This window comes from Panthera tigris, chromosome D1 (genome assembly GCF_018350195.1).
Source record: "Panthera tigris isolate Pti1 chromosome D1, P.tigris_Pti1_mat1.1, whole genome shotgun sequence".
NCBI lineage: Eukaryota > Metazoa > Chordata > Mammalia > Carnivora > Felidae > Panthera > Panthera tigris.
The window spans coordinates 11,348,427-11,376,254 of record NC_056669.1 but is presented as its reverse complement, the minus strand read 5'-3'; the positions used below and the strand labels follow the sequence as shown (position 1 = coordinate 11,376,254).

General features: G+C 45.1%; 1 protein-coding gene across 4 annotated transcripts in view; it reads right to left on the bottom strand.

Moving 5' to 3' along the window:
* The window catches only part of TTC12 (tetratricopeptide repeat domain 12), a 53,490-nt gene extending 29,177 nt beyond the window's left edge, over positions 1–24,313 (bottom strand). For 3 of the 4 annotated variants that reach the window (XM_042958971.1, XM_042958974.1, XM_042958973.1), the window contains exons 1-6: positions 24,246–24,313; positions 21,969–22,041; positions 13,663–13,826; positions 13,103–13,124; positions 12,402–12,479; positions 11,261–11,382 (exon numbers count right to left, since the gene is read on the bottom strand). In XM_042958971.1, coding sequence (XP_042814905.1) covers positions 11,261–11,382; positions 12,402–12,479; positions 13,103–13,124; positions 13,663–13,826; positions 21,969–22,026 — 444 coding nt within the window. In that variant the 5' untranslated portion in view covers positions 22,027–22,041; positions 24,246–24,313. Of the gene's footprint in view, positions 1–11,260; positions 11,383–12,401; positions 12,480–13,102; positions 13,125–13,662; positions 13,827–21,968; positions 22,042–23,908; positions 24,006–24,245 lie in introns of those variants that run through there. The other variant, XM_042958972.1, reaches the window with a different exon arrangement.
* Positions 24,314–27,828: the final 3,515 nt, after the last annotated feature.

Here is a 27,828-nt window from a genome sequence, read left to right as displayed (position 1 = left end):
AGCGGTCTTCAGTTGACACAGAAAGAGCAGTCCAACAACAGAAGGGTGATGACAGGGAACCAGCCCCTCCCCATGTCAGCCAGGGCTCCAGCAGAAAACGGAGGGCACACACACGAGGTGACTTTAACAGAAGGACTACTTACAAGCTGAGGGCAAGGCTCAGGGAAACCAACAGGAACGTTACAGAACCCCAAGTCTAGCAACAATGGACAGCCGTTACCGCTGCTAGGGTGAGGGGGCAGAAGGACGAGCCATGGACAGATGGGAGAGGACAGCTTTGTGGACGGCACTGCCTGGTGGGAGCTGAGGCCTTTAGTAGGGCTACAGGTGGGAGAATAAATACCCCACTCTCATTTCCTCCTTCCTTCTGATCTCACTGGCTGAACCCATGCAAGCTAGAAAGCTGGGAAGTCAGGGGGCCAGTCCACAGAGGTCAGTCCCCCCAGGGTACAGAAGGCAGGGAGGAAGAGGATCTGGAAAGGCAAAAGAAAGTACGTGGCACACTAAACACATCTACGAAGTAAGAGCTGACTTCTAGAGTCTACCCTACTGTGGATGCTCCAGAAGGAAACCAAATGGTAGAGCGAATCAAAGAGGTAATAATAAGCGTTGGTGAGAATGCAGAAAAATCAGAACCCTCACACACTGCTGGTGGGAATGTAAAGTGGGGTAGCCACTTTGGTAGACAGTCAGGCAGTTAGTTCTTCAAAGGGTTAAACACGGAATTACCATATGATCCAGCCACTCCTGGGTGTATGTATACCCAAAGGGACTGTAAACACAGGCACATAAAAACTTGTGCACAGATGTTCACAGCAGCATTGTTGGTAATACCCAAAAAGCAGAAACAACTCAAATGTCCATCAACTGATGAATGGATAACTAAAGCGTGGTCCATCCATACAGTGGAATATTATTTGGCAATAAAAAGGAATGAAGCATCAGTACATATTACAACATGGATGAGCTTTGAAAACATGTTATAGGAGAGAAGCCAGACACAAAAGGAAAAAATATGCATGACTCTATTAGAATGAAATGTACAGAGGAGGCAGATGTATGGAGACAGAAAGTCGACTCGTGGTTGCCTAGGGCTGTGGGTAGAGGTGCACGGGAGGGCTGGGGCTGGGGGCAGGGGTGCATGGGAGCAGTGAGGGTGCAGGGGAGCACGGAGGTGGGGGTAGGGGTGCATGGGAGCACTGGGGCTGGGGGCAGGGGTGCATGGGAGCGGTGGGGGTGCAGGGGAACACTGGGGCGGGGGGTAAGGGTGCACGGGAGTGCTGGGGCTGGGTGCATGGGAGCACTGAGGCAGGGGTAGGGGTGCACGGGAGCATGGAGGGCTACTTAAAGGGTATGGGGTTTCTTTTTGCGATCATGACAATGTTCTAAGATTGCTTACAGTGATGGTTGCACAACTCTGTGAATACACTAAAAACCACTGATTCGTGTACTTTAAATGGGTGAATTGCATGTTACGCCAATTATATCTCAATAAAGCTGGTACTACAAAAAAGACGAAGAAAAATTTCTCCTTCTTTCCTCATAAGCACAGCAAGAAGGAAGGGATCTAGAAAATGGGCTGACATTTAAGAGTCAGACCATCACTACAATCCACCAGTGCCAAATGCCCTGGGAGCCTCTTCTGGGATTCCCTCCTACCCCCTCCCCCCACCCCAGACTCAGAATTGGGGACAATCTTGAAAATCAAGAATTGACTCAGAATCCTGGGATCCACTCAGTCGAAACTGAATTCAGTTCATTTATAGTTTCAGAGAACCAGTGACATATAAACTAACAAAGCGCTGCTCAACAGCAAGTGTGATGGCTACCATACCTTCTGAATTAATTCTGGACACAATAGGTACTCAATAAATTCTTATTAAGTTGAACTAAACAGACTTTAAGCACTCTTCTCTTGGAAAGCTCCCAGGAAGCAGCAATGATCACTCTGGTGTGAAAAAGGAAAACCAGGCACTTGGAGAATAAGGGGTTCCCCAGGGTCCCATAAGTCACCCAAGCTAGAGCCCATACATGTATACTTCTGCCCCTGATCAAAACTGTACTGGGCACTGTGACATTGTTATTGATAACTCTGAGCAGATATTTACATGGTCAAGCCAATTATGGGGCCAGTGTTATAACTCATCCCAAGCAAGGAGGGAGCAGGCAAGAGCTGGCTAATGAAGTTCAGCAGTGCAGCGATTTGCTCCCATAGAAAGGAAGCTGCTGAGCAGTGCTTTCATTAACTCAGGCTCTGGACTAATTGAAGATGATGACTCTTTGAACTGTCTGTTCCACAGAGCACCATTCTTTCCCCCAGGGTTTGGGGTTTCATTTGAAAGTCAGATGATGTGAGGAGGAAACCAGCATCCTTTTAGACAAAGGTAGTCACAAATCCGTGACATTGTTAGTCAGGAGACATACAGACTCTGAAAATGCATACACCGGCTTCAACAATTTCTCTACACAGACTTTTCCTTTTCCTTTTCTTTCTTTCTTTTTTTTTTTTTTTAAGGCTTGGATTCAACACCCTATAAATTCCCTCTTCTCTTTTGCTTTTCCACTTCTTAAAAAGAACTACTTTCCCAAATGGCAATTAAACTCCTGATTGATCTAAATTATGCCAGCAACCTATTGATCATAACATTAGCTCCAGGAGAAACACAGAGCAATGAAAGGGTATGTTTTCTCTCTAGCAAACATCAACACTCAATTCACAGGGTCTTATTAAGTGTTTCTAACACTGCATGCAAACGGGAGGCATTTTAAAAATAGCCAATGGTGATTTGGTGATTCTTTTTTTTTTTCACAGTTCTTATTTTACTTTTTAATTTACATCCAAGTTAGTTAGCACATGGTGCAACAATGATTTCAGGAGTAGATTCCTTAATGTCCCTTACCAATTTAGCCCAACCCCCGCCCACAGCCCCTCCAGTAACCCTCTGTTTGTTCTCCATAGTTAAGAGTCTCTTATGTTTTGGCCCCCTCCCTGTTTTTATATTATTTTTGCTTCCCTTCCTTTAGGTTCACCTGTTCTGTGTCTAAAAGTCCTCATATGAGTGAAGTCATATGATATTTGTCTTTGGCCAATTTTGCTTAGCATAATACCCTCTGGTTCCATCCATGTAGTTGCAAATGGCAAGATTTCATTCTTTTTGATTGCTGAGTAATACTCCACTGTGTGTGTGTGTGTGTGTGTGTGTGTGTGTGTGTGTGTGTATATATATATATATATATATATAACATCTTTTTTATCCATTCATCCATTGATGGACATTTGGGCTCTTTCCATACTTTGTCTATTGTTGATAGTGCTGCTATAAACATTGGGGTGCATGTGACCCTTCAAAACAGCATACCTGTATCCCTTGGATAAATATCTAGTAGTGCAATTGCTGGGTCATAGGGTAGTTCTATTTTCAATTTTTTGAGAAACCTCCATACTGTTTTCGAGAGTGGCTGCACCAGTTTGCATTCCCACCAGCAGTGCCAAAGAAATCCTCTTTCTCTGCATCCTGGCCAACATCTGTTGTTGCCTGAATTGTTAATGTTAGCCATTCTGACAGGTGTGAGGGGGTATCTCCTTGTGGTTTTGATTTATATTTCCCTGATGATGAGTGATGTTGAGCATGTTTTCATGTGTCACTTGGCCATCTGGATGGCTTCCTTGGAGAAGTGTCTATTCATGTCTTTTGCCCATTTCTTCACTGGATTATCTGTTTTTTTGGTGTTGAGTTTTATAAGTTCTTTATAGATTTTGGATACCAACCCTTTATCTGATATGTTGTTTGCAAATATCTTCTCCTATTCCATCAGTTGCCTTTTAGTTTTGCTGATTGTTTCCTTCACTGTACAGAAGCTTTTTATTTTGATGAGACCCCAATATTTCATTTTTGCTTTTGTTTCCCTTGCCTCTGGAAACATGTTGAGTAAGAAGTTGCTGTGGCCAAGGTCAAAGAGGTTGTTGCCTGCTTTCTCCTCTAGGATTTTGATGGCTTCCTGTCTTACATTTAGGTCTTTCATCCATTTTGAGTTTATTTTTGTGTATGGTGTAAGAAAGTGGTCCATGTTCATTTTTCTGCATGTCGCTGTCCCATTTTCCCAGCACCACGTGCTGAAGAGACTATCTTTATTCCATTGGATATTCTTTCCTGCTTTGTCCAAGATTAGTTGGCCATACGTTTATGGGTCCATTTCTGGTTCTCTATTCTGTTCTATTGATCTGAGTGTCTGTTTTTGTGCCAGTACCATACTATCTTGATGATTACAGCTTTGTAATATAGCTTGAAGTCTGGGATTGTGAGGCCTCCTGCTTTGGTTTTCTTTTTCAAGATTGCTTTGGCTATTTGAGGTCTTTTCTGATTCCATACAAAATTTAGGATTGTTTGTTCTAGCTCTATGAAGAATGCTGGTGTTATTTTGATAGGGTTTGCATTGAATATGTAGATTGCTTTGGATAGTATTGACATTTTAACAATATTTGTTCTTCCTATCCAGGAACTTGGAATATTTTTCCATTTTTTTTGTCTTCCTCAATTTCTTTCATAAGCTTTTCATAGTTTTCAGTGTGTAGATTTTTCACCTCTTTGGTTAGATTTATTCCTAGGTATTTTATGGGTTTTGGTGCAATTGTAAGTGGGATCAATTCCTTGATTTCTCTTTCTGTTGTTTCATTGTTGGTGTATAGGAATGCAACCGATTTCTGTGCATTGATTTTATATCCTGCCACTTTGCTGAATTCATGGATCAGTTCTAGCAGTTTTTTGGTGGAATATTTTCAGTTTTCCATATAGAGTATCATGTCATCTGCAAAGAGTGAAAATTTGACCTCCTCCTGGCTGATTTGGATGTCTTTTATTTCTTTGTGTTGTCTGATTGCTGAGGCTAAGACTTCCAATACTATGTTAAATAACACTGGTGAGAGTGGACATCCCTATCTTGTTCCTGACCTTAGGGGGAAAGCTCTCAGTTTTTCCCCATTGAGGATGATATTAGTGTTGGGTCTTTCATATACAGCTTTTATGATCTTGAGGTATGATCCTTCTATCCCTACTTTCTTGTGGGTTTTTATCAAGACAGGATGTTGTATTTTGTCAAATGCATTCTCTGCATCTATTGAGAGAATCATGTGGTTCTTGTCCTTTCTTTTATTGATGTGATGAATCACATTGATTGTTTTGTGGTATTGAACCAGCCCTGCATCCCAGGTATAAATCTCACTTGGTCGTGGTGAATAATTTTTTTAATGTACTGTTGGATTCAGTTGGCTAATATCTTGTTGAGGATTTTTGCATCTATGTTCATCAGGGAAAGTAGTCTATAGTTCTCCTGTTTAGTGGGGTCTTTGGTTTTGGAATCAAGGTAATGCTGGCTTCATTCAAAGAGTTTGGAAGTTTTCTTTCCATTTCTATTTTTTTGGGAACAGCTTCAAGAGAATAGATGTTAACTCTTCCTTAAGTGTTTAGTTGAATTCCCCTGGAAAGCCATCTGGCCCTGGACTCTTGTTTTTGGGGAGATTTTTTTTTATTACTAATTCAATTTCTTTACTGGTTATGGATCTGTTCAAAGTTTCTATTTCTTCCTGTTTCAGTTTTGGTAGTGTATATGTTTCTAGGAATTCGTCCCTTTCTTCCAGATTGCTCATTTTATTGACATATAATTGCTCAAAATATTCTCTTATTGTTTTTATTTCTGCTCTGTTGGTTGTGATCTCTCCTCTTTCATTTTTGATTTTATTTGGCTCCTTTCCTTTTTCTTTTTGGTCAAACTGGCTAGTGGTTTATCAATTTTGTTAATTCTTTCAAAGAAACAGCTTCTGGTTTCATTGATCTGTTCTACTGTTTTTTGTTGTTGTTGTTGTTGTTGTTGTTGTTGTTGTTGTTTTCGATAGCATTAATTTCTGCCCTGATCTTTATTATTTCCTGGCTTCTGGTGGTTTTGTGTTTTAGTTGCTGTTCTTTTTCCAGCTCTTTAAGGTATAAGGTAAGGTTGTGTATGTGAGACCTTTCTTCCTTCTTTAGGAATGCCTGGAATGCTATATACTTTTCTCTTATAAGCGCCTTTGCTTCATCCCACAGGTTTTGGGCTGTGGTGTTATCATTTTCATTGCCTTCCATGTACTCTTAAATTTCCTCTTTAATTTCTTGGTTAGCCCATTCATTCTTTAGTAGGATGCTCTTTAGTCTCCAAGTATTTGTTACCTTTCCAATTTTTTCTTGTGGTTGATTCGAGTTTCATAGCATTGTGGTCTGAAAATATGCACGGTATGATGTCGATCTTTTTGTACTTGTTGAGGGCTGATTTGTGTCCCAGTATGTGGTCTATTCTGGAGACCATTCCATGTGCACTGGAGAAGAATGTATATTCTGTTGCTTTAGGATGAAAGGTTCTGAATACATGTGTTAAGTCCATCTGGTCCAGTGTGTCATTCAAAGCCATTGTTTCCTTGTTGATTTTCCAATTAGATGATCTGTGCATTGTTGTAAGTGGGGTGTTGAAGTCCCCTAATCTTATGGTATTATTATCAATGAGTTTATGTTTGTGATTAATTGATTTTTATATTTGGGTTCTTTCACATTTGGAGCATAAATGTTTACAATTGTTAAGTCTTCTTGGAGGATAGACCCCTTAATTATGATATAATGCCCTTTTTCATCTCTTGTTAAAGAGTGTAACGAGTCTTTAAAGTTTAGATTGTCAGATTTAAGTATGGCTACTCCGGCTTTCTTTTGTCAACCATTAGCATGATAGATGGTTCTCCATCCCCTTACTATTATGTGAAGGTGTCTTTATGTCTAAAGTGGGTCTCTTGTAAACAGTATATTAGATGGATCTTGTTTTCTTATCCATTCTGTTACCTTATATCTTTTGATTGGAACATTTAGTGCACTGACGTTTAGAATGAGGACTGAAAGATATGAGTTTATTGCCATTATGTTGCTTGTAGAGTTGGAGTTTCTTGTGGTGTTCTCTGGTCCTTTCGAGTGTTTCTTGCTTTTGATATTTATTCATCTTTTCTCCCCTCAGAGAGTCCCCCTTAAAATTTCTTGCAGGGCTGGTTTAGTGGTCACGAACTCCTTTAATTTTTGTTTGTCTGGGAAACTTTTAATCTCTCCTTCTATTTTGAATCACAGCCTTGATGGATAACGAATTCATGCTGCACATTTTTCTAATTCAGCACATTGAATATATCCTGCCACTCCTTTCTGGCCTGCCAAGTTTCTGTGCATAGGTCTGCTGTCAACCTGATCTGTCTTCCCTTGTAGCTTAAGGACTCTTCTTCCCTTGCTGCTTACATGATTCTTTCCTTGCCTGAGTATTTTGGTAATTTGACTACGATATGCCTTGTTGATGGTCAGTGTTTGTTGAATCTTATGGGAGTCCTCTGTGCTTCCTGGATTTTGACGTCTGTGTCTTTCCCCAGGTTAGGAAAGTTTTCTGCTATGATTTGCTCACATAACCCTTCTACTCTTTTTTTCTCTCTCTTCATCTTCTGGGACCTCTATGATTCTGATGTTGTTCCTTTTTAATAAATCAATGATTTCTCTAATTCTTAAATTGTGCTCTTTTGCCTTAGTCTCCCTCTTTTTTTCTGCTTCATTATTCTCCATAAGTTTGTCCTCTATATTGCTTTGTCTCTGCTCTGCCTTATTCATCCTTGCTGCTGTGGAATCCATTTGGGATTGCAGCTCAGTCATAGCTTTTTTTATTTCATCCTGACTAGGTGTTACTTCTTTTATCCTTGCAGAAAGGGATTCTAATCTATTTTTGACTCAGGGTAGTATTCTTATTATCATGATTCTAAATTCTGGTTGGACATCTTGCTTGTTATCTGTGTTGGTTAAGTCCCTGGCTGTTGTTTCTTCCTGCTCTTTCTTTTGGGGTGAATTTCTTCATTTTGTCATTTTGAAGGGATAAAGGGAATTAATGAGGTAAAAAAATTAAAATTAAAAAAATATTAAAAGTAAAAAATTAAAAACAATACACACACACACATATCATATAAATGATGCTATATCCGAGGAGTGTTTTGGTCTGGGTGTTGAAAGGGGCTTGACAGATTAGAGCAAAAAAGAAGGAAAAAAAAAGGAAATAGTTTGAAAATTTGAAAAAAATGAATACATTGAAATAGAACACAATGAAATGATGGAAGTTAAACAGAATTTGAAAAATTTTACACAACAGTAAAAAACACAGTTGAAAAAAATTAAGAAAAATATATTTAATAAAAATTGAAACTAAAAATAAATATTTTATCTTTCTGTATTCAAGAAAAAGAAAAGAAATGAAAAAGAGAAAAAAAAAAAGAAAACTGAATAGATGGACCAGGGAACAGACTGAAGTACGAATGAAATTACTTCGCTTTCCCCTAGAAGTCAAAGTATGAAGTGTTTTATACTCCATAAACTAAGCAGGTGGAGAGACTTGTGTTCCCAAAGAGCGAGGTTGGCCCAGCTGGGCAGGGTTTAGTGTAATCGCTCCATTCTCCACTAGATGGCGCTGCTTAGCTTACTGGGGTGGATTGTTATGGAGCTTGTAAGTGTGTACGTGCATGCGCGGGACCGATGAAAATGGAGTCACCCAGCCACCCAGTCCCTAGAATGGGAACTCTGCCCGGTCAGCAATTGCCCACCCGTCCTTTGTTTCCGGCTTCCTTTCACTCCCTGCTTTTACACTGTCCGTGACCGTCAGGTTGCCAGGTGGCACCTCCCTCCTGAGTCTTGTCTCAAAGGCAGCTGTTTTTCCTGACCTCTCACCTCTGAAGGACTGCGGCTTTGACCCGTTCTGCCCCTCTGCTGAAGGGTCTCACCGAGCAATGGCCAGGTGCCGGCCACACCCAGAAACGTTTGCAGGACCATGCTGCTGCCCGTGCTCAGAAACTGCTGCCGGGTGCCAGCCCCCCCCCAGAAAAAGTTCCCGAGATCGTGTAGCAGCAGCGTTTCTGGGATTACGGAAAACCACAACACACACCTGGCACCAGGCTTCACCCTTAATGACCTCGTTCCAGCACCAGCGAATGTGGTGGTTCTCCCAGGCCCACTGGGACCTCTGTCTGTGGGGAGTCCTTCCAGCAGGGGAACCGCCTCTGCCCATGTGTCCCAAAGACCCCCGGACTCCACTCTGCGCCTGTGGATTCGCCCTTTCCACCAGAGCACCACCAGGCATGGAGCTGCAGAGTTTCAGACTTGAAACTGCGTTCCTTGTTTATAGAGTCTTAACAGAATTTAAACCCTCTCCTTTCTCCTTTCTCCCTTTTTAGTTCAATCCCTGCGGCTGTTTCCACTTTTCCACTTTCTCTCCAGCTGCTTTTGGGGAGGGTGCTTTTCCTACACTCTCTCCCCTGTCTCCGTCCTCTCTCCACACACAAAAACAGCTCCCTGCCCTCCGTGGCTTCTGTCTCCCCCAGCTCACCTCTTTGCGCTGCATACCTGCTGAACCCTGTGGTTCAGGTTGTGCAGATTGTCGTGTTAATCCTCAGATCAGTTTTCTAGGTGTGCAGGTGGTTTAGTGTTGGTCTGGCTGTATTTCATGGAGGTGATACACAAGAAACCTTCCGTGCTATTCCACCACCTTTGTTCCTCCCCCCCCCACCCCCAACCGAGATTCAGTGATTCGGTGATTGTTAAAACCAAGCAGCGCACTCTGCATTTCTTCATCTCTGAATAAGTTTTCTCTTTGGGAAAGATGGGAGGAATTACTTCCCCAAAGCTTTTCATTACATTTATTTATTTTTATCCACATTCATTCTTAATGTGATTCTTCAGAACTAATCAATGTGCTGCTTAGACTTGAGTACAGTAAAAACGTAACTAATTTAGGTGGATTGGGGTACAGACCATCTGAATTAAAGTCTGAATTACATAACATTTTAAAAGCAATTCAATTTTACTGCTTTCAAATAACTTCAAAGTAACAAGACTGCAAAAGCATCAGTAGGTAAATGTTTTGGAGACCAAATCTGGTGATAAGTAAAAAGGAATTGTAATTATTAAATTAATTGCTTGCATTTGAATCCTTCTTCCAAAGCGTCAACAGAAACGTAATTCCGTTAAATAGACTTATTGTGCTTCCAGTGTTATGTAACTTAGCAAGGGTTTATTAAACATCTCTTATAAGAAAAGCACTGGGTGGGGGCGGGGAGGTTGATGGAAAAGTTTATAATCTTGTTAGGGTGGTAGAATGCACACCGGTAAATCAGTCTCTGGCCGTTCTCTTTACCAGTTCACTCCCTTATATCAATTTTTTTCCCAGATGGGGCTAGGTAAGTTACACCTCAACCCTCAAACCGCTGAGCTACTGAGGGGACGGTGTGCCTGGGTGCTTGGATTTATTTCTCAGGAAATCACCATCACTTCCCAGACTTTTTGGCCTCCAAACGTCCTGTTTCTTGCTTTCACTGTTCCTCTCAACCTACCACAGCAGGACACTCCTGATCCTGAGTTACAGAAATTGGAGCTAATGAGGGCTCTGCCGCGTCCTGTTCCTCTTGTCAATGACACGGTGGCTAGTGCACCTCACACCGGTCCTGCTGACATCTCCTGACCAGTGGGTCATCGTGCCCACAAGTCTGCCACCTTTTCAGGCCTAACACAGAGCTCTGCCTCACACAAGCTCAAGTGCCTTTCAAAGATAGGCCACAGGGGACATTTCTGTTTGAGACCTATCAACCTTGTCCCTTTACTCGGTAGTAGGTAGTAAACGTCTGGGTGATGCCTTTTACCTGGTGTACCACAAAACTGAGCTCATATGATACAAAACTGAGGTTTTAGGGAGTTCAGAAACTCAAAATTTTTGCAAAACTGGGTCTAGGCCCATCAGCTAGCTATCCAGTTGATCCCAGTCATAGAATAATCTTAATCAAACGGGAGCTGATGAAGTAAGGAAGGGAGCCTGAGGAGTTCAGGCTACCAGCCAGAGGGGGCTGGACAAACCCAGTGACGCCAGAATCCAATGCTCATAGGCCGTTTCATTCACCCATTTTACCATCGGTGATGTGTGTAAAGCTGGGTGTAGCTCTTCCCAAGTCACCCTTCCACCCCTTCAAGACGGCAGCTGGAAGGTGGACCACGGTGAGAGCACAGACACCGGGGAAGGTGGCAAATGCTCCATGCAAAGCGGTTGCCCCCACACCCCAACCAGAGCCAGCTGGTGAGCGCCGACAGTGCACCGCTGGTGACATCTGGTCTCATGTTCGGTTTCACAAACTCGGTGGCCACCGTCCCCTGAGAAGGCACCACTGACACACTGCTGGCTCACTGACCTGGGCTCGGTTGGTATACAGCACCTTCATATCCCTCAGCTTCTGCAAACCCTCACTGTAGCACAGGATGGCCGCTTCATAGTCACCTCTGGCAAACGCTTCGTTCCCCTTCTGTTTTAGGGCTGGAGAATAAAAGTCATACAGGTGAGCTCTCCCCACACACGGGATAATTCTCTCAGACTTTATTCCCCTGGCTTTGGAACCCAGCTTTGAAGGTCATAGCTTCCATCAACCCAGAGGACATCTGCTGCCTGTTTCTCTACAGATGTTTTGGGATCGGCCTCTTTAAGGATTTTTTTTCCCCTCCAAACCTATCCCCAAGTCTCCTCAGTAGCTTCTCCGAAAAATAAATGTTTCTGGGGCATGTGGATGGCTCAGTCGGTTAAACGTCCGACTCAATTCCAGCTCATGTCATAATCTCATGGTTTGTGAGTTCGAGCCCTGCGTCAGGATCTACGCTGGCAGCAGAGAGCCAGCTGCTCTCTCCCCCTCTCTCTTTCTCTGCCCCTCCCCTGCTCTCGCTCGCTCTCTCAAGATAAACTTAAAAAAAAAGTGTTTAAGAAAAAAAATGTTTCTGCCTCAAAACTCAGAACCTCTCCAAGTTTGCCACAAAGGCCAAGTCTGACATTCAGTGTCTCACAAAGAGGGCCAAATAAGTCATTTTCCAGCAGACGTGGAGCACAGCACATGCCGCTGGGAGACACAAAAGGGCCAAATGCGTGTGTCCCTCCAACACACGCACAACCCCATCTCTCTCTCCATTTCTCCTCTCCCTTCTCACATCTACATTTTACTGTCTGATCCTTCTTTTTCACTCTCCCTCTGTGCCTCAGGCCAGCCTGCGCACGTCACTTCCACCCTCCCTACTGACTGCTGAGCGCTGGTCTGCCAGGTCCGTCCCTGTGCTTTAGAAAGAGGTCTGGCTGTGGAGCCTGATGGAGGGCTCTGCCCTCTTCCCTGTCTGCTGCAGCAGGCACAGGGAGCAGACAGCACTGGCTTCTGCCTGGCCAGGCTCCACTGCCTCGAGACCATTATGAACCCCCAGCCGGGAATCTCGCTGAACTCAAGTATCAGCAGACAGACTCATGATCTTTCGGGCACAAATCATCCCAGCTCTTGGGAAGTGAAGATAGACAGTTACCATCTGCTAAGACTTTGTTCTCCCTTCTTCTCCTGGCACGTTCCTTTGCATCCAACTCCACGGATGCCAAGAAGGCTTCTGACAGCAGAGTAATTTCAAATATTAGAGAGAAAAATCCAGATATCATAATCAGTTCTTTAGCTCAAATTCAGAAGAAAGCTTCTTTAAAAGCTTTAGAGACACACACCTCATGCATATATATGTAGGCACACACTCCTGTGCACGCACGCACACGAGCGCACACACACACAGATCCTGAGGCAACTAAAATGACATTTTCTTAATTTGACATTAAATGGTAATCTGTGTGGTATATTATTATACATGATGGCTATGTCTGTGCTTCAAATTTGAATTATGCCTTTGAAAAGAGTTTTTCTTTAAAGGTAGACTTTTCGTTCCATTTAGCATAATGAGTTTCTGAGCTGAGCAACAGAGAAGCTACCTGGATCCCTTCAGCAGCTAACAAAAAATTGGCTGATACAGAATAACTGAATTCAGTTTATAAAAGACTGTCCAGGAGAAATTACAGAAAAACCTGTGAGCACTGTTTCCTCTGACCACTAGTAAGAGAAGTGGCTGATCAGTAGGTTTTTGTTCATGGGTTGTTTGTAAGCCCAGAGGCTATAATTTAAGGGTCTGGAAGCTACAGTTGATAAACACTGATCCTAAACAAATAGGAAGAGAGATGCTGTCCTTACCTGAGTTTATTTCATCTGTATTCTGCAGGCACGGGTTATCATAAAAACAAAGAAACAAATTTCAAAAACTACTCTCTGATTTATGTGAATATACACCAAGAATGCAGATCCGTCATAAGTGGGGTGGTAGGGTTATTTCCTTTAACCGCCAATACTGAAGGGCCCCGAATTCTGAAGGCTTGCTTTAAATCAGTTCTGATTATGCATATGGTTGTTACAGGGTGAGCAGGTCAAGGGACCCCGGCTGTGGCTGTGTGAGTTGGAAATATGAGACAGGATATATTACCTTAACAGTACAGCTTAGATATGGTCTCAAGCTCAGGAGGTAGAGAGACCAAATTTTCATTAAAATAAACCTATTATTTTAAAGATAACTCAGAACGACAAAGAAAAAAAATCAGAGTTTGTATTTCCTTGTGGAAAATAAATCTAGTGAATCTAAAAAGCAAAAGACCACTTTAGCCTCACTAGGCAGTTTGAGATTAAACTACCACTTTTCTGCTTCAGTGCAGACCTCTTCTCTGTATCTGCTTATCTAACTCCAAAATAGAAAAAGAAACCTCAGGAGAAGCTTGTGGAGGACTGATCATGGTCTTGTTCAGCGTGGTCCGGCATCCATCCTCCTCTTGGACTTCCTCTGTAAACAGCAGTCTCTTTTCTGTCTCTAGGACAGCTCTCTGTTGTACAACCGGGTCATCAGAATTCATCTCCTGAATTAAACTGGCTGCAGGAGAAATCAGATGTGAATCATTCAAATGAGGTCTTCAAAAGAAAAGACTCCATTCACTAGGAAGGATGGGGTAGCAGTCATGGGGAAGAACTTTTGTTTCTCCAGCTTTATTGGCATATTATTGACGTACAACACTGTGTAAGTTTAAGGTTCACAGTGTGATGATTTGATCCACGTTGTGAAGTGATCCCACAATAAGGTTAACACAGCCATCTCCTTATGCAATTACAATTTTCACGTGCGCTGGGAACATTTAAGATCAACTCTCTTAGCGACTCTCAAGTATAAAATGCAGTGACTAACTATAGTTACCATGTTGTACATTAGAACCCTGCACCTACTCATTTTATAACTGGAAGTTTGTACCCTTTGACCAACATCTCCCCATTTCTTTGTTTTCCCTCCAGTTTTATTGAGAAGTAATGGACATACATCACTGTATAAATTTTAGGCGTATTGCATGATGGCTGGATTTATTATATTGTTAAATGATTAGAATTGGTTCCATTAATATCCATCTTTTCTTATAGATGGGATAAAAAAAAAAAAAAAGGAAAAAATTCTCTCCTTGTGATGAGAACTCTTAGGATTTGCTCTCTTGCTAACTTTCCCGTCTATCCTACAGTGGTGTTAGCTATAGTCATTTTGTTGTACATCACACGCCTGACACCTACTGATCTTACATCTGGACGTTTGTGCTTTTGACCCCCTTCCTCCAACTCCCCCTCCCCCACCCTCAATCTCTGGTTAGCCACAAGTCTGATCTCTGTGAGTTTTTTCTTTTCTTCTTGTTCTTTTTTTTTTTTTTTTTTAGATTCCACATATAAGTGAGATCACAGAGTACTTGTCTTCTCTGACTTATTTCACTTAGCACTATGCTTCAAGGTCCACCCATGTTGTCATGAATGGTAGGATTTCCTCATTTTTTATGGCTGAATATCATTCCCTTGTTTATACATAGCACAACTTCATTATCCACTCATTCACCGATGGACACTTAGGCTGTTTCCATGTAAGTGATGCTGCTTTGAACACGGGGGTGCAGATATCCTTTTCCAGTTAGTGTTTTCATTTCCCTCAGATATATTCCCCAAAGTGGAGTTACTGGATCATATGGTATTTCTGGTTTTAATTTTTTGAGGAACCTCCATACTGTTTTCCACAGTGGCTATGCCAGTTTACATTCCTACCAACTCTGCAAGGGCTCCCTTTTCTCCACAACCTTGCCAGCATCTGTTGTCTCTTGTCTTTTTGATAATGGTGACTCTGAAGGGCATGTGGTGGTATCTCAGTGTGGTTTTAATTTGCATGTCCCTAGTGACTAGTGATGTTGAACATCTTTTCATGTGCCTGTTGGCTTTTCAAATATTTCTTTGGAGAAACGTCTATTTGGGTCCTTTGCCCATTTTTTAATTGGGTAAGCTGGTATGTTTTGGTTTTTGCTATTGAGTTGTTTGAGTTCTTTATATATTTTGGATATCAACCCCTTATCAAATACATGGTTTGCAAATAGCTTTTCCCATTCCTTAGATTATCTCTTCCCATTTCTTTTTTAAATTTTTTTTTTAATTTTAAGGTTTATTTATTTTTCAGAGACAGAGAGAGACAGAGCATGAGGAGAAAAGGGGCACAGAAAAAGGGGGACACAGAATCTGAAGCAGGCTCTAGGCTCTGAACTGTCAACACAAAGCCCGATGCGGGGCTTGAACTGAGACCGTGAGATCATGACCTGAGCTGAAGTCGGACTCCCAACTGAATGAGCCACACAGGCACCCCACTTAAAAAATTTTTTTTTAATGTTTATTTATTTTTGAGAGAGAGACAGAGCATGAGAGGGGGAGGGGCAGAGAGAGAGGGAGACACAGAATCTGAAGCAGGCTCCAGGCTCGGAGCTGTCAGCTCCAACACAGGGCCCAACACAGGGCTCGAACTCACAAGCTGCGAGATCATGACCTGAGCCGAAGTGAGATGCTTAAACTCCTGAGACACCCAGGCGCCTCTCTCTTCCCATTTCTTAAAGAAGGTTCTGAATGGAAAGCAAAAATTAGAGCCATTAGAACCATTGAGAAAAAATTAAGATCAGGATTTGTTTTGCCTGGAAGAAGCTGCAGGAGAATTTTACCGTGGCCTTCAAATTACAGTTTTAAGGTCCTTATTTAATTCAGTGACAATTTATGGAGAGCTTATTATGAGTCAGATATTATGCAGAATGCCCTCGATAATGATGAATAAAAAAGATGTTAACTTTTGAAGTTTCCCATCTTGTGTGGGAGACAAACAGGTAAATTTAGAAAGCACTGAGATGACAAAACAACCCTTAAAGCCATCCTTCCTGGTCTTCACTTTACCGCCCACTCAGCTTAGAGCCCGTGGTCCATCACTAGGCCACCATCCTGCCCACATGCTGACGTCCCTTGCCCTTCCACCACACCTGCCAGACAAAACTCCCAACTCCAAATCCAACTCCCCACTTCTCTGGGCCTTTCTTACGGATGCAGAGTATTGACAGAGAAAGCGATGGACACCAGGGAGAACTGGTCCTAACTCAACTGCCCTGTCAGTGATGCTTGGAAATCCTACTGCTGGCCTAGTAGGATTCTGACCCCAATTCCAACGTGTGCTTTTCCCCACACCACCATGCAATTCTGACACCGGCTGGGTGTCCCTACAATTCAGTTTAATTCTAACATTGCCTACCTGGGATAGTGTCAGATCCCACAGCTTAGGGGTCCGGTCCTATAAGACTGCCCCCTCCCCACCTCCCAGATGGTCACCTGTGCTTCTGCCCGAACATCTATAGATCAGAGGGTCCCACGACCTCTTCTTCCTCTGGTTTGATTAATTGGCTAGAGTGGCTCACAGAACTTAGAGAAACATTTTATTTACTAGATTACCAGTCTGTCATAAAAGGATGTAACTCAGAAGAGCCAGACGGAAGGGATTCATAGGCCATGGTGTGTGGGAAGGGGGTGTAGAAGACTCTCTGAGCGCACCCCTCTCCCAACATGTCCATGTGTTCATCAACCTGGAAGCTCCCTGGAAGCTCAAAAGGTCCTTTTGAGTTTTTATGGAGGCATCATTACATAGGCCTGATCAATTAAAAATCATTGGCCGCCGCCAGCCCCTCTCCCCTTCTGAGAGGGTTGAAACTTTAGCACCAGGTTGGTTCCCCTGGCAACCAGCTGCCATCCTTAGGTTCCAAAAGTCACTCATTAACATAAACTCAGGTGTGACTGAAAAGGGTTTGTCATGCATATGAGGATGTCTTTGTCTGTCTTATCACCTAGGAGTGCCAAGGGTTTTAGGAGTTCTGTGCCCAGCACAGGGACAATGAACAAACATGTATTTCTTATTATAAGTCACAGTATCAGGGCGCCTGGGTGGCTCAGTTGGTTAAGAGGCCAACTTTAGCTCCAGATATGATCTCGCAGTTCATGAGTGTGAGCCTTGCATTGGGCTCTGTGCTGACAACTCAGAGCCTGGAGCCTACTTCATATTCTGTGTCTCCCTCTCTCTCTGCCCCTCCCCAACTAATGCTCTGTCTCTCTGTCTCTCTGTCTCTCTCAAAAAATGAATAAACATTAAAAAAATAAAGAAAAAAATAAATCACACTATCACATCCAGCCAAGTCACCCTGTCCTCCTCTCATGGACTTTAAAAAACTGCCTCCCATCAAGGGAACCCTTGTGCACTGTTGATGGGAAAGCAAACTCGTGTAGCCATGGTGGAAAACAGTTTGGAGGTTCTTCAAAAAATTAACAGCAGTGGGACACCTGGGTGGCTCAGTCAGTTAAGCCTCCGACTTTGACTCAAGTCATATTTCACCGTTTGTGGGTTCGAGCCCTGCATCAGGCTCTGTGCTGACAGGAGCCTGCTTGGGATTTTGTGTGTCTCTCTCTCTCTGCCCCTCCCCTGCTCGCACGTGTGCGCTCGCGCGCGCGCTCTCTCTCTCTCTCTCTCTCTCGAAAATAAACATTAAAAAAATTAATAGCAATAATTGCCATATGATCCAGTAATTTCACTACTAGCTACTTACCTAAAGAAAACAGAAACGCTACTTTGAAAAGCTACATGCAGTCCTGTGTTTATTACAGCATTATTTACAACAGCCAGGTATGGAATATCACAGCCATAAAAAAGAATGAAACCTTGCCGTTTACAATGTCACGGGTGGAGCTGGAGAGTGTGATGCCAAATGAAATAAGTCAGTCGAGAGACAGACAAACACCACATGATTTCACTCACGTGGAATTTCAGAAACAAAACGAATGTACAAACAAAGAAAAAACAGAGACAAAAAAACCAGACTCTCAAGTGCAGAGAACAGAATGGTCGTTGTCTTCCTACCTGTTTGGCCATCGCTGTTCAGTCTCCCTTGCTTGCTCCTGCTCTCCCTGTCCTACCTGCCTTGGAAACTGTGATCATCCTCAAGGCTCCGCCTGAGCCTTCTTCTCTTTTTCTCTAGCCTGTCCCGAGGTATTCCTGTTCTCTCCCACGGTTATAAGTAACATTAATGCCAAGTGCCCCCTAAACTGACGTCCCCAGCTCTGTTCTCTCCTAGGCTGACACTCGCACAGCCAACTGCCCTCTGAACATCTTCGCTGCCGTGTCTCACCGATCTTGGGCTGCCCATCCTCATTCCCCTGAGGCTCTTCTTCCTCCAAATGCCCTCTATCTTAGCAGATGGCTGAACCACCCACTGGGCATTCAACCCAAAACTTTCGGGCCCCATTTTTTTTTAATGTATTTTGACAGAGAGAGAGAGAGACAGACAGACAGACAGTGAGTGCACGAGGGAGGGGCAGAGACTGAGAGACAGAGAATCCCATGGGAGCGCACAGCCTGATGCAGGGCTTGATGCAACGAATTGTGAGATCGTGGCCTGAGCAGAAATCAGGAGTCGGATGCTCAACTGACTGAGGGCTCACTCTTGAGTCTTCATTCTCCCTCTGCCTCACAGCCATCAAACTCTAAAGGTCATCGAGTAAATCCTAAATCCTAAATACATCTCAAATCCATCTGCTTGTGCCCAGTCCTGCTGCTCCAGCTCTACACCCAACCTGACTCCCTTCCCTGGCGCCGTGACACCCTCCTGATTGGTCTCCCAGCATCCATTCTTCTGTCCCCTCGTGTCCTCATGTCTACATCCAAGCTGTGGCCAGAGCGACTTCTCTACGGTGCAAATCTGATCACGTTCCTGAGTCAGCCCTCCAAAGGATTCCCACTGCTCTCGGGGTAAACGCGAATTCCATATTGTGGCTTCCAAGGTCTTCCCTGATCCGGCCTTTCTTGACTCACATGGGAGCCTTGTCTCTGTGATCTCTCCAGCCACATGCAGCTGTTTATGCCTTTAGTTTCTTAGGAGCACCTTGTTCTTTCTTAACTCCCAGCTTTTCTACTTATGTTCTCCCCATTGAGAATATTCCCTCACCTTCTCTCCAGTGCCCGAGTCCTACTCACACTTCAGATTTCTGCTTAAATCCCATGCTTTAGGGAAGCCTTATAAAACTCCTGTATGGAAGTGTGGCCCCCACCCCATTCCTATGCTGATGCCCAACCCCGCTCCCCCCCCCACCCCCCGCCGCCATGTGACTGTACTGGCAGAGAGCCTTTAAAGGTGGAATTAAGGTTGAATGAGGGGGCGCTTGGGTGGCTCAGTCGGTTAAACATCCGACTCTTGGTTTCAGCTCAGGTCATGATCTCATGGCTTCATGGGTTCGAGCCCCGTGGCAGGTGGGCTCTGTGCTGGCAGTGTGGAACCTGCTTGGGATCCTCTCTCTCTGTCTCTCTCTGCCCCTTCCCCACTCGCTCTGTCTCTATCTCGCTCAAAATAAATAAATAAACTTTTAAAAAAAGGTTAAATGAGGTCAAGAGGATGGAGCACTGAACAACAGGACTGGTGCCCTCATAAGAAGAGGAAGAGACGTCAGGGACGCACACACACACACACACAGAAAAATGACCATGTGAGGATGCGGCGAGAAGGAGGCCATCTCCAAGCCAGAGAGAGAGGCCTCAGGAAAAACGAAAACTGACGACACCTTAGTCTTGGACTTCCAGCCTCCAAAACTGTGGGAAGTAAATTTCTACTGCTTAAGCCATTCAGTCGGTGTTTTGTTACAGCAGCCCAACCAGACTGATACAATTTGTAAACTGAGTTACAGTCTCTTGTACTTTGCAAATCTCAAATCTCCCTTTGTATCATACATCACATTCCAGATGGCTTGTGTAGTATCTGTTCTCCCCACTGGACTCTAGATATCCCGAAGGAAGGGAAGTCTTATTTATTATTACCGGTCTCTCTGGTGCCTAGCAAAGCTCAGTACATAGCAAGAGCCCAGGAAATGAATGCATAGAATCTACACAGGTGGCTCTACAAATGTAAAGTAACTACAAATGAAATAAAATTAGAAATTCAGTTACCGGATAGCACTAACCACATTTCACATGCTCGACAACTGCATGCAGTTACTGGCTACCATAGTGGACAGTGCGGATTAGAGGACATTTCCATCACCACCGAAAGTTCCGTCGGCTAGTACTGGTATAAATGGCACCTGCAAGAACTCTGAGCGTGAATGAAAGTGAGCCGGTAAAGACAGATGGGGAGGGAGGCAGAGGGAATGTCAAAGGCAACATGCAGAGCATGAACCACCAGGGTGTGTGCAGAGGAACTAGAAGTGTGAGGTAAGGAGAGGCAAGCGGTAAGGACAAGGTCACGGGAGGGCTTAAGTCCCCGATGAGAGCTTGAAGTTTATTGTGGCTGCGGAGAGAATCCAAGCAGAGAAGTGTCTGGGTCAGATTTGCATTTTTAGATACATTACTCTGTGGGGAGCGTAAGCCTGGAGGCAGGAACAACAATCAGGGGGTTGTTGAAACAGTCTGGGTCAGAGAACCAGGACAAAGCAGGGGGTGGGGAGGAAGGAGTTGGAGAAGAAAGCTAAACTTGATGGCTGATCGAATGGAGGGTGAGATGGCAGGAGTCCAATGTGACTGGTAAACTTCTGGATGGTTGTGCCAACAGAGACTAGAATGAAGGGGAAGGGAGGAGAAGCGGTATTATTTGGGAGGAGGATAGAAGGGTAGGGCAACAAGCAGCTGCACTTTGGATGCATTAAGTCTGCCGTGTTCGTGGGGTACTGTGGCCGTGACGAGTGGCACAGAGCCCGAGCCTCGGCAAAGAAGGCCGGGTGGCAATGGAGATGTGGGGGTCGTGAGTAAACGGGTTGTTGGGAAAACCCTGTGCTTGGACCAGACCCCCTGAAGAGCAAAGTGAGCAGCAAGTGGGCCCAGGCCAGAACTCAGCAGAACAGCATTTAGGGATGGGCAGAGGAGAGGCCCAGGGATGTTATCTTTTATCAAGTGACCCAGACTATTTTTAAAACCGTTTTAATGGTTTTGGACCCATACAGGCTGCTAGAAGGAGCCTGCTTTGGACCCATACAGGCTGCTAGAAGGAGCAATTTCAACCTATTTCTGTTTGATATGCAAGATTTGTTGGGTTGTTGCTTTGCTTGTTTCCATCATCAAACAAGCTCCCTGAAGCTTGAAGAATAGGAACAAACTACTTTGGAATCTAGTGAATGTGCTTTGTGGGATCAGAGTCTGTCCTTTGAGATCCCACCTATCTGAGCTGGGGAAGGGGTCTTCTGTCTTCTTGCCTAGAGGCAGAGAGATGGGGATAGGACAACCAAAAGCCATTCATGTAATCAGATGGACCCAGGGGGAGAGCCACTTGATTTTGCTTCTGCAGCTCAAAATCAGAAATGGCTCTGCCCTAAAGCAAGAGGAGACTGATCACTGAGGTTCCTGAGCGATCTCGAAGGGAACAGCTAGGGCTCCTTTGACGTGAAGTCTACGTGGAAGGGGACCGAATATGGAGGAGACTTGTCCCCTTCAGTTCCCATCAGAATGTTAATGGCTTCTCTGATACCAATGAACAGCCTCAAAATACTACCCCAGGCTCTAATATTACTTGCTTCTTAATACCTTTTCTGTTTAATTCCAGTTATATTTTCTCTTAGAGTCATAAACCTATCAGGCAACCCAGGAACTAACTTCGGGTGGTCACTTCTCTTCAGTCACCCCACCTTGCTAACGCAGAATTTAATTTGTGTATGATTTACTGGTACTTACTGATTTCATCCACATTTTTAAGAAATTTCTGCAAGTCTTTCTCGTGATCGTCCGCCATCGTCAACCAGAATCCCTGAGGGAGGCAGTGGAAGTGACGAGAATTAATAGTAATAAAACGCTAAACAGGATTTTTCAGGCTTATTAGCCTTCTAAAACTAAGAGCCAAGTGGTTATTTTTAAGATGGGTCTGTGTTCATAAATAACGTCATGAATAACGGCAGGTGATCTATTTCACTCTGATTGCTGGGAAGGCCAAGCAAGGGATACTCATTATTTGTGGTGATGCTTCTGGAAAGCTGTCAGCCCTCCCTCCTCTGGGAAAACTGCTCTGCAAAATGTTCCTCCAAGCCCGACATCCACTGCTGTGATTCAGGGACTGGGTATAAAGGAGACCAGGAGGGGAGGGGCTGCCAGGAATGGAGGAAAGTAACACTGGACTTTGGTCGTGACAGGCCCGCCCAGCCAGAAGCTTGGACCTAGCTGTGTGACTGGTAACCAGGAACGGGAGAATGTGCATTTAAATGTCCAAACTTGCTTAAAATATAAGCCTCTAGGGGGAGCCTGGGTGGCTCAGTGGGTTAAGCGGCTGACTTCGGCTCAGCTCAACTCACGGTTCCTGAGTTCGAGCCTGGCATGGGACTCTGTGCTGGGACTCTGTGCTGATAGTTCAGAGCCTGGAGCCTGCTTGGGATTCTTTGTCTCCCTCTCTCTCCGCCCCTCCCCCACTCATACTCTGTCTCTCTCTTCAAAAACAAAACATTAAAAAGAAATTAAAACAGGGGCGCTGGGGTGGTTCAGTCAGTTAAGCTCGGTTAAGCGGCTAACTTCGGCTCAGGTCATGATCTCAGGGTTCCTGAGCTCCAGCCTGGTGTGGGGCTCTGTGCTGACAGCTCAGAGTCTGGAGCCTGATTCCGATTCCGTGTCTCCCTCTCTCTCTGCCCCTCCCCAACTCACACTCTGTCTCTCTCTAAAAAAAAAATAAATAAATAAACATTAAAAAGAAATTAAAACAGGGGTGCCTGGGTGGTTCAGTGGGTTAAGCTTCCGACTTCGGCTCAGGTCATGATCTCATGGTTTGAGTTCGAGCCCCGCATAGGGCTCTGTGCTGACAGCTGGGAGTCTGGAGCCTGCCTGGGTTTCTGCGCCTCCCTCTCTCTCTGCCCCTCCCCCGCTTGTGCTCTGTCTTTCTCTCTCAAAAATGAATAAATGTAAAAAAAAAAAATTAAAAAAAAATTAAAACAATAAAATATAAGCCTCTGTCTTGTTTCCTAGGTGTGAAGAGAAGCTAAAAATTGGCTGAAGGGATGAGAACTCGATGGCACTGTGCATGCACCAGCATCTCTGTTCCTGTCCAGGTACTTTGGGTTTATTACTTCTCTCTCAGTCGTTTGTGAGTAAAAAGGCCTCACGTTGTAGCCAGTGGTTCCCAAAGCTCACCCAAAGGCCATAAAAGTCGTCCAAAAAATGTGTTAAGTATACACAGTCCTCAGCCTTGGCGCCAGAGTCAGTAACCTTGCCGGGGCGCCGGGGAATGGATACTTTTTAAAGACTCGCCGAGAGATTCTGACTTACGATTAGGTTTAGCAGCAGCGCAGACCTGTAACGCTCCAGTTACTGCAAATTTGAACTCTGCCACACAAACAAGCTGGGAGTGATTTGACCTCCTGAGACCCCACCGGTTATAAGCTGTGTGACCTCAGCTAAATTCACCAACCTCTCTGAGCCTAACTCATTCTATGGAAACGGTAATAGGAACCGAGAGGGCTACCCTGGGGGTTCACTGAAAGCGCCAGGCACACGATGAGTGGTAAATGCTGGTAAATGCGAGGCGCCCTTATCTATAAAACGGGGGAGGTGGGACATGTGGCTTAACTAGACGAGCGCTAGGGTTCCTTCCAGTTCCTTCCAGAACTGAGGCCTAGTGAAGCGAGTTAACTTGCCCAAGGTTGCCGGGTTAGAAGGAAGGCTCAGCACTTCTCCCGGCAGGCGCAACCAGGGTCGGACGCGAACTCTCGGGGGCCCGTGGCCGGGGGAGGGCACGCACGCGGGACCCCAGCGACGAGCCGGGGCGGGGCCGGAGGGGCGGGGCCGACGGCACCGTTGCCGGGCAACCGCTCCACAGCGTCCACCGGCCCCAGTTCCCAAAGCCGAAGTCCCAGCCCGCGGGGGGTCACCGTCCCATCTGCTGAGGCCCACACCAGTGTCCTCTGCTCGGCGCTGACGGCCAGATCAGGACCACATCCCAAGAAAGACCCCGAGACACCCCACCGCACTGACCTGACACGCCCAGGGGCCGGACAGGAAATGGCGGCTGTTGGCGGGCGGTGACTGACCAGGGACGGGGGGCGTGGCCAGTGTCGGGGGCGTGCCCAGCGGCCGGGGGCGTGCCTAGACTCTTGGTGCGGGCGAGGCCTCAGCGCTCTGGTTCCGGAGCCAGCGCGCTGCCAGTTCGTGGCCGGGCTGGGGGCCCTGGGTCCAGGATGCGTACCCGGTCAGGGGCTGGAAGCAGGTCTCTGAATCAGGGCCAGGTGTTCGTCCCTTTTTCTTCTAAGGAAGGGGCATCTCTCTGATCATCTTACTATCCCTGGCCCAAAAAGGGGACAATCTCCAGTGTACTTGGGAGAGGCAAACTTGGGTGAAATCTGGGCTTATTGCTAGATGTGAGACCTTCAGAGAGCTCTGTAATCTTCTGATCTTTTCTCGTCTATAAACTGGAGAAATGGCACGTTCTCCCAAGGTTTATGGTTAAAGTGCCAGGCATCTAGTCAGTAGGAATACGTGTTAGTTATTATCCAGGGAATCCTAGGATTTGGAGCTGAATGAGACACATTCACGTTTTGAATAAATGCACACAGTTTTAAAGAGATTCCAGTCTGTTTTTTGAAACAAAACTTCAGTATTATGGTGCTGGGTTAAAGGGGCAAGGGGAGAAAAGCCAGTTTTGGGGAAAGTTCCATCTTGAGTTTAAGCTCAGAAACCCTTGGGATGCCTTGGCAAATTTGTGGGTGCATTTCAGAAACCTGTTTGCTGGCTGAGGAGCCCCTGGGGATAGAATTTACCAGAAGGGGAGGGGGTCCAGTCATGGCCAGTTAGATCCAACATTGGCTGAGCACAGTCTGCTGAGTCCTGTGTTCTCCATGGGGCTGTTTGACTGAAATCTGCACAAGGTGTTGGTACACATCAGTCCTGCTTGAGAATCCCTTGTAATGGAGTAGAGCACACAGGGGCTGGGGCATTGACCTCTTCGCTGCAGCCTGGGGGCCGCTTTAGCAGAGTCCTTAGTACATCAGCTGCAGCAGGAGGCCATGGGACCTGGGGGACCCAGCAGTATAGTCACAGCAGCTGTCCCCAGGGACTGAGCTGCCTCATGAGAGGTAGCACAGCAGAGGTGTCTGGGAGAGTGGGGCTGCTGTGAGGCCACACCCTGGACATTCTCAGAAAGACCTGGGTTACTTTACAGTGACCTTGGAGCGTGTGCGAATTTGTGGAGACAGGAACCCGTGACAGGTCATCACTGTTAGCGTTGTCCCATTTTCCCCTCAGCCTTGTGAGTTCTTGAGTACACACAGGCATAGTCTCCAACCTCAGGCTCCTTCTTGTCGCTTTGAGGCTGACAGTTTTAACTCCAAATCGCTTACTTCTCATTCTACTACTGTTCACCAAACTCCTGTCCTGGACTCCAAGAGGGGCCTTCCCACAACCCAGTGTACCACACTACCATTCGTTCACACATTCCTGTGTCGATTGTGGGTGGTCTGCAGTGTGCCAGGTGCTGGGGAGAGAGAGCCCCCCTGGTGCACTTCATAGCTATTTATCATGCGCTGTGTGCTCAGGGGCTCTAGAACCCGTCAGCCCGGGTCCAGATCTCAGCTCTCCACTTTGCAGCATTTATTAAAATATTAAGCCCTTCCTGTGCACCTTTAGTGAGCTAGGTACTGGAAATCTTTTTCTCTTCTTACCGTTACTAGTTGTGTGACCTTGACAAGTTACTTCATCTCTTAGTTTCCTCCTCTGTAAAAACGAGGATGTTAAATAGTATTGATCTTACAGGATTGCTGTGAGAGGTACACGAGTTAATACAGGTAGAGTGTCTAGACAAAACATGGAGCATTATCAAGACTCAGTAAATGTTATTAATTCTTATTACTACTCTTGTGATTAGTATGCATTAGACCAGTGCTTCAGAACCTGGACTATGCCTAAGAATTACCTGGGGATTTTGCCAAGTTGCAGATTCAGATTCGGCAGGACTGGGGCGTGAGATTCTTCAGTGATGCCTCTTTGTGAAGTGTAGGCCACACTGAGTAGTGCATGAATGATGTTTTCTTTATGCTCGAAGTTATTTATAGTTTTTATAGTTACAAGTTATTTTTTTCCCCTTGAAGTCATATTTCCATTTTACACCCCTCCATACACGCATACTCACTCAGAATACTATCCTAATACAGTGTACGTTTTTAAAAAATATAATTTATTGTCAAGTTAGCTAAAATACAGCGTATACAGTGTGCTCTTGGCTTCAGGGTTAGATTCCCGTGATTCACCGCTTACATGCAACACCCAGTGCTCATCCCAGCAAATGCCCCCCTCAATGCTCATCACCCATTTTCCCCTCTCCCCTGCCCCTCCCCCCCCAATCAACCCTCAGTTTGTTCTCTGCATTCAAGAGTCTCTTAAGGTTTGCCTCCCTCCCTCTCTGTTTGTAACTGTTTTTCCCCTTCCCTTCCCCCCAGTCTTCTGTTAAGTTTCTCAAGATCCACATGAGTGAAAACATATGGTATCTGTCTTTCTCTGACTTATTTCACTTAGCACAATACCCTCCAGTTCCATCCATGTTGTTGCAGATGGCAGGATTTCATTCTTTCTCATTGCCAAGTAGTATTCTATTGCTAATACAGGATACTTTTATGCTTGAATGTCTTTTACTGATCATCCCATCCTAATTCTCTGCCACAGAAATATCAACAAACATTGCTGGGATGTTTGCTTTAACCAGACACCATACTGTAAGTCAGGGACACAGCCCCTGCCCTCAATGAATTCACAGTCCAGTGAGGAAGATAGATACACAAACAGATTATTACCAGGCAGTGTGGTAGAGGCGGTGAAGGACTAGTGCTTACGGAAGGAGGAAGGAGGAAGGAGAGGAAATGGAGGCAGGGCCCCACAGGAATAGGGGTTTACAGAGTCATGTGGAAGCTGAGCATGTGTACAGTGCTCCAGGCAGAGCCGACAGGACGAACAAACATTCAGAGGCAGGAAGCATTGCTCCACGGGTGAGAAAACCGAAAAGTTTAAGGCAAGAGTGGTGAGAAATGAGCCAGAGGAATGCGTTAGGGCACAGAGTGTCAAGGAGGGAAGCCGTAGGAAGAATGGGAGGAAAGGAAGAGAGCAGACAAGAGTGGGACAAGATACCTGGGCAGGAGGGACGCCAAGGAGAGGGCAGATGTGTTTGCTCCTAGGTCAGGATAGGTGTAAGGATACTCAGCAGCCACGCACACTTGTGGCATCTTTAGAAGTCATTTCCATCTTGATGGCTCCTACCTGGGTCTCTCTCCAGCCGAGACCTCGCTCCATGCCCTGGCCCTCTGATTCAACAGAGTGACTAGACTGTGAATCTCTTGGGGGTAGGAATTTTGTTTTAGTTTGTCTTAGTATTCCCAGTGCCTGGTCCTTAGATGGAGCTAAATTTAGATCTGCTGAGTGAGTTGATTTCTTGCTCTTCATGGAGGAAGGCTCCAGTCTAAGTCATTCTACATGGGAAAGGAATATGGATGTTTACAGTTTCTCTGCGTCAGGCTTCTCAGGAAGGTCCATCCTGGAGGACAAACGTTGTTATAGTCACAAAATATGTTTTAGG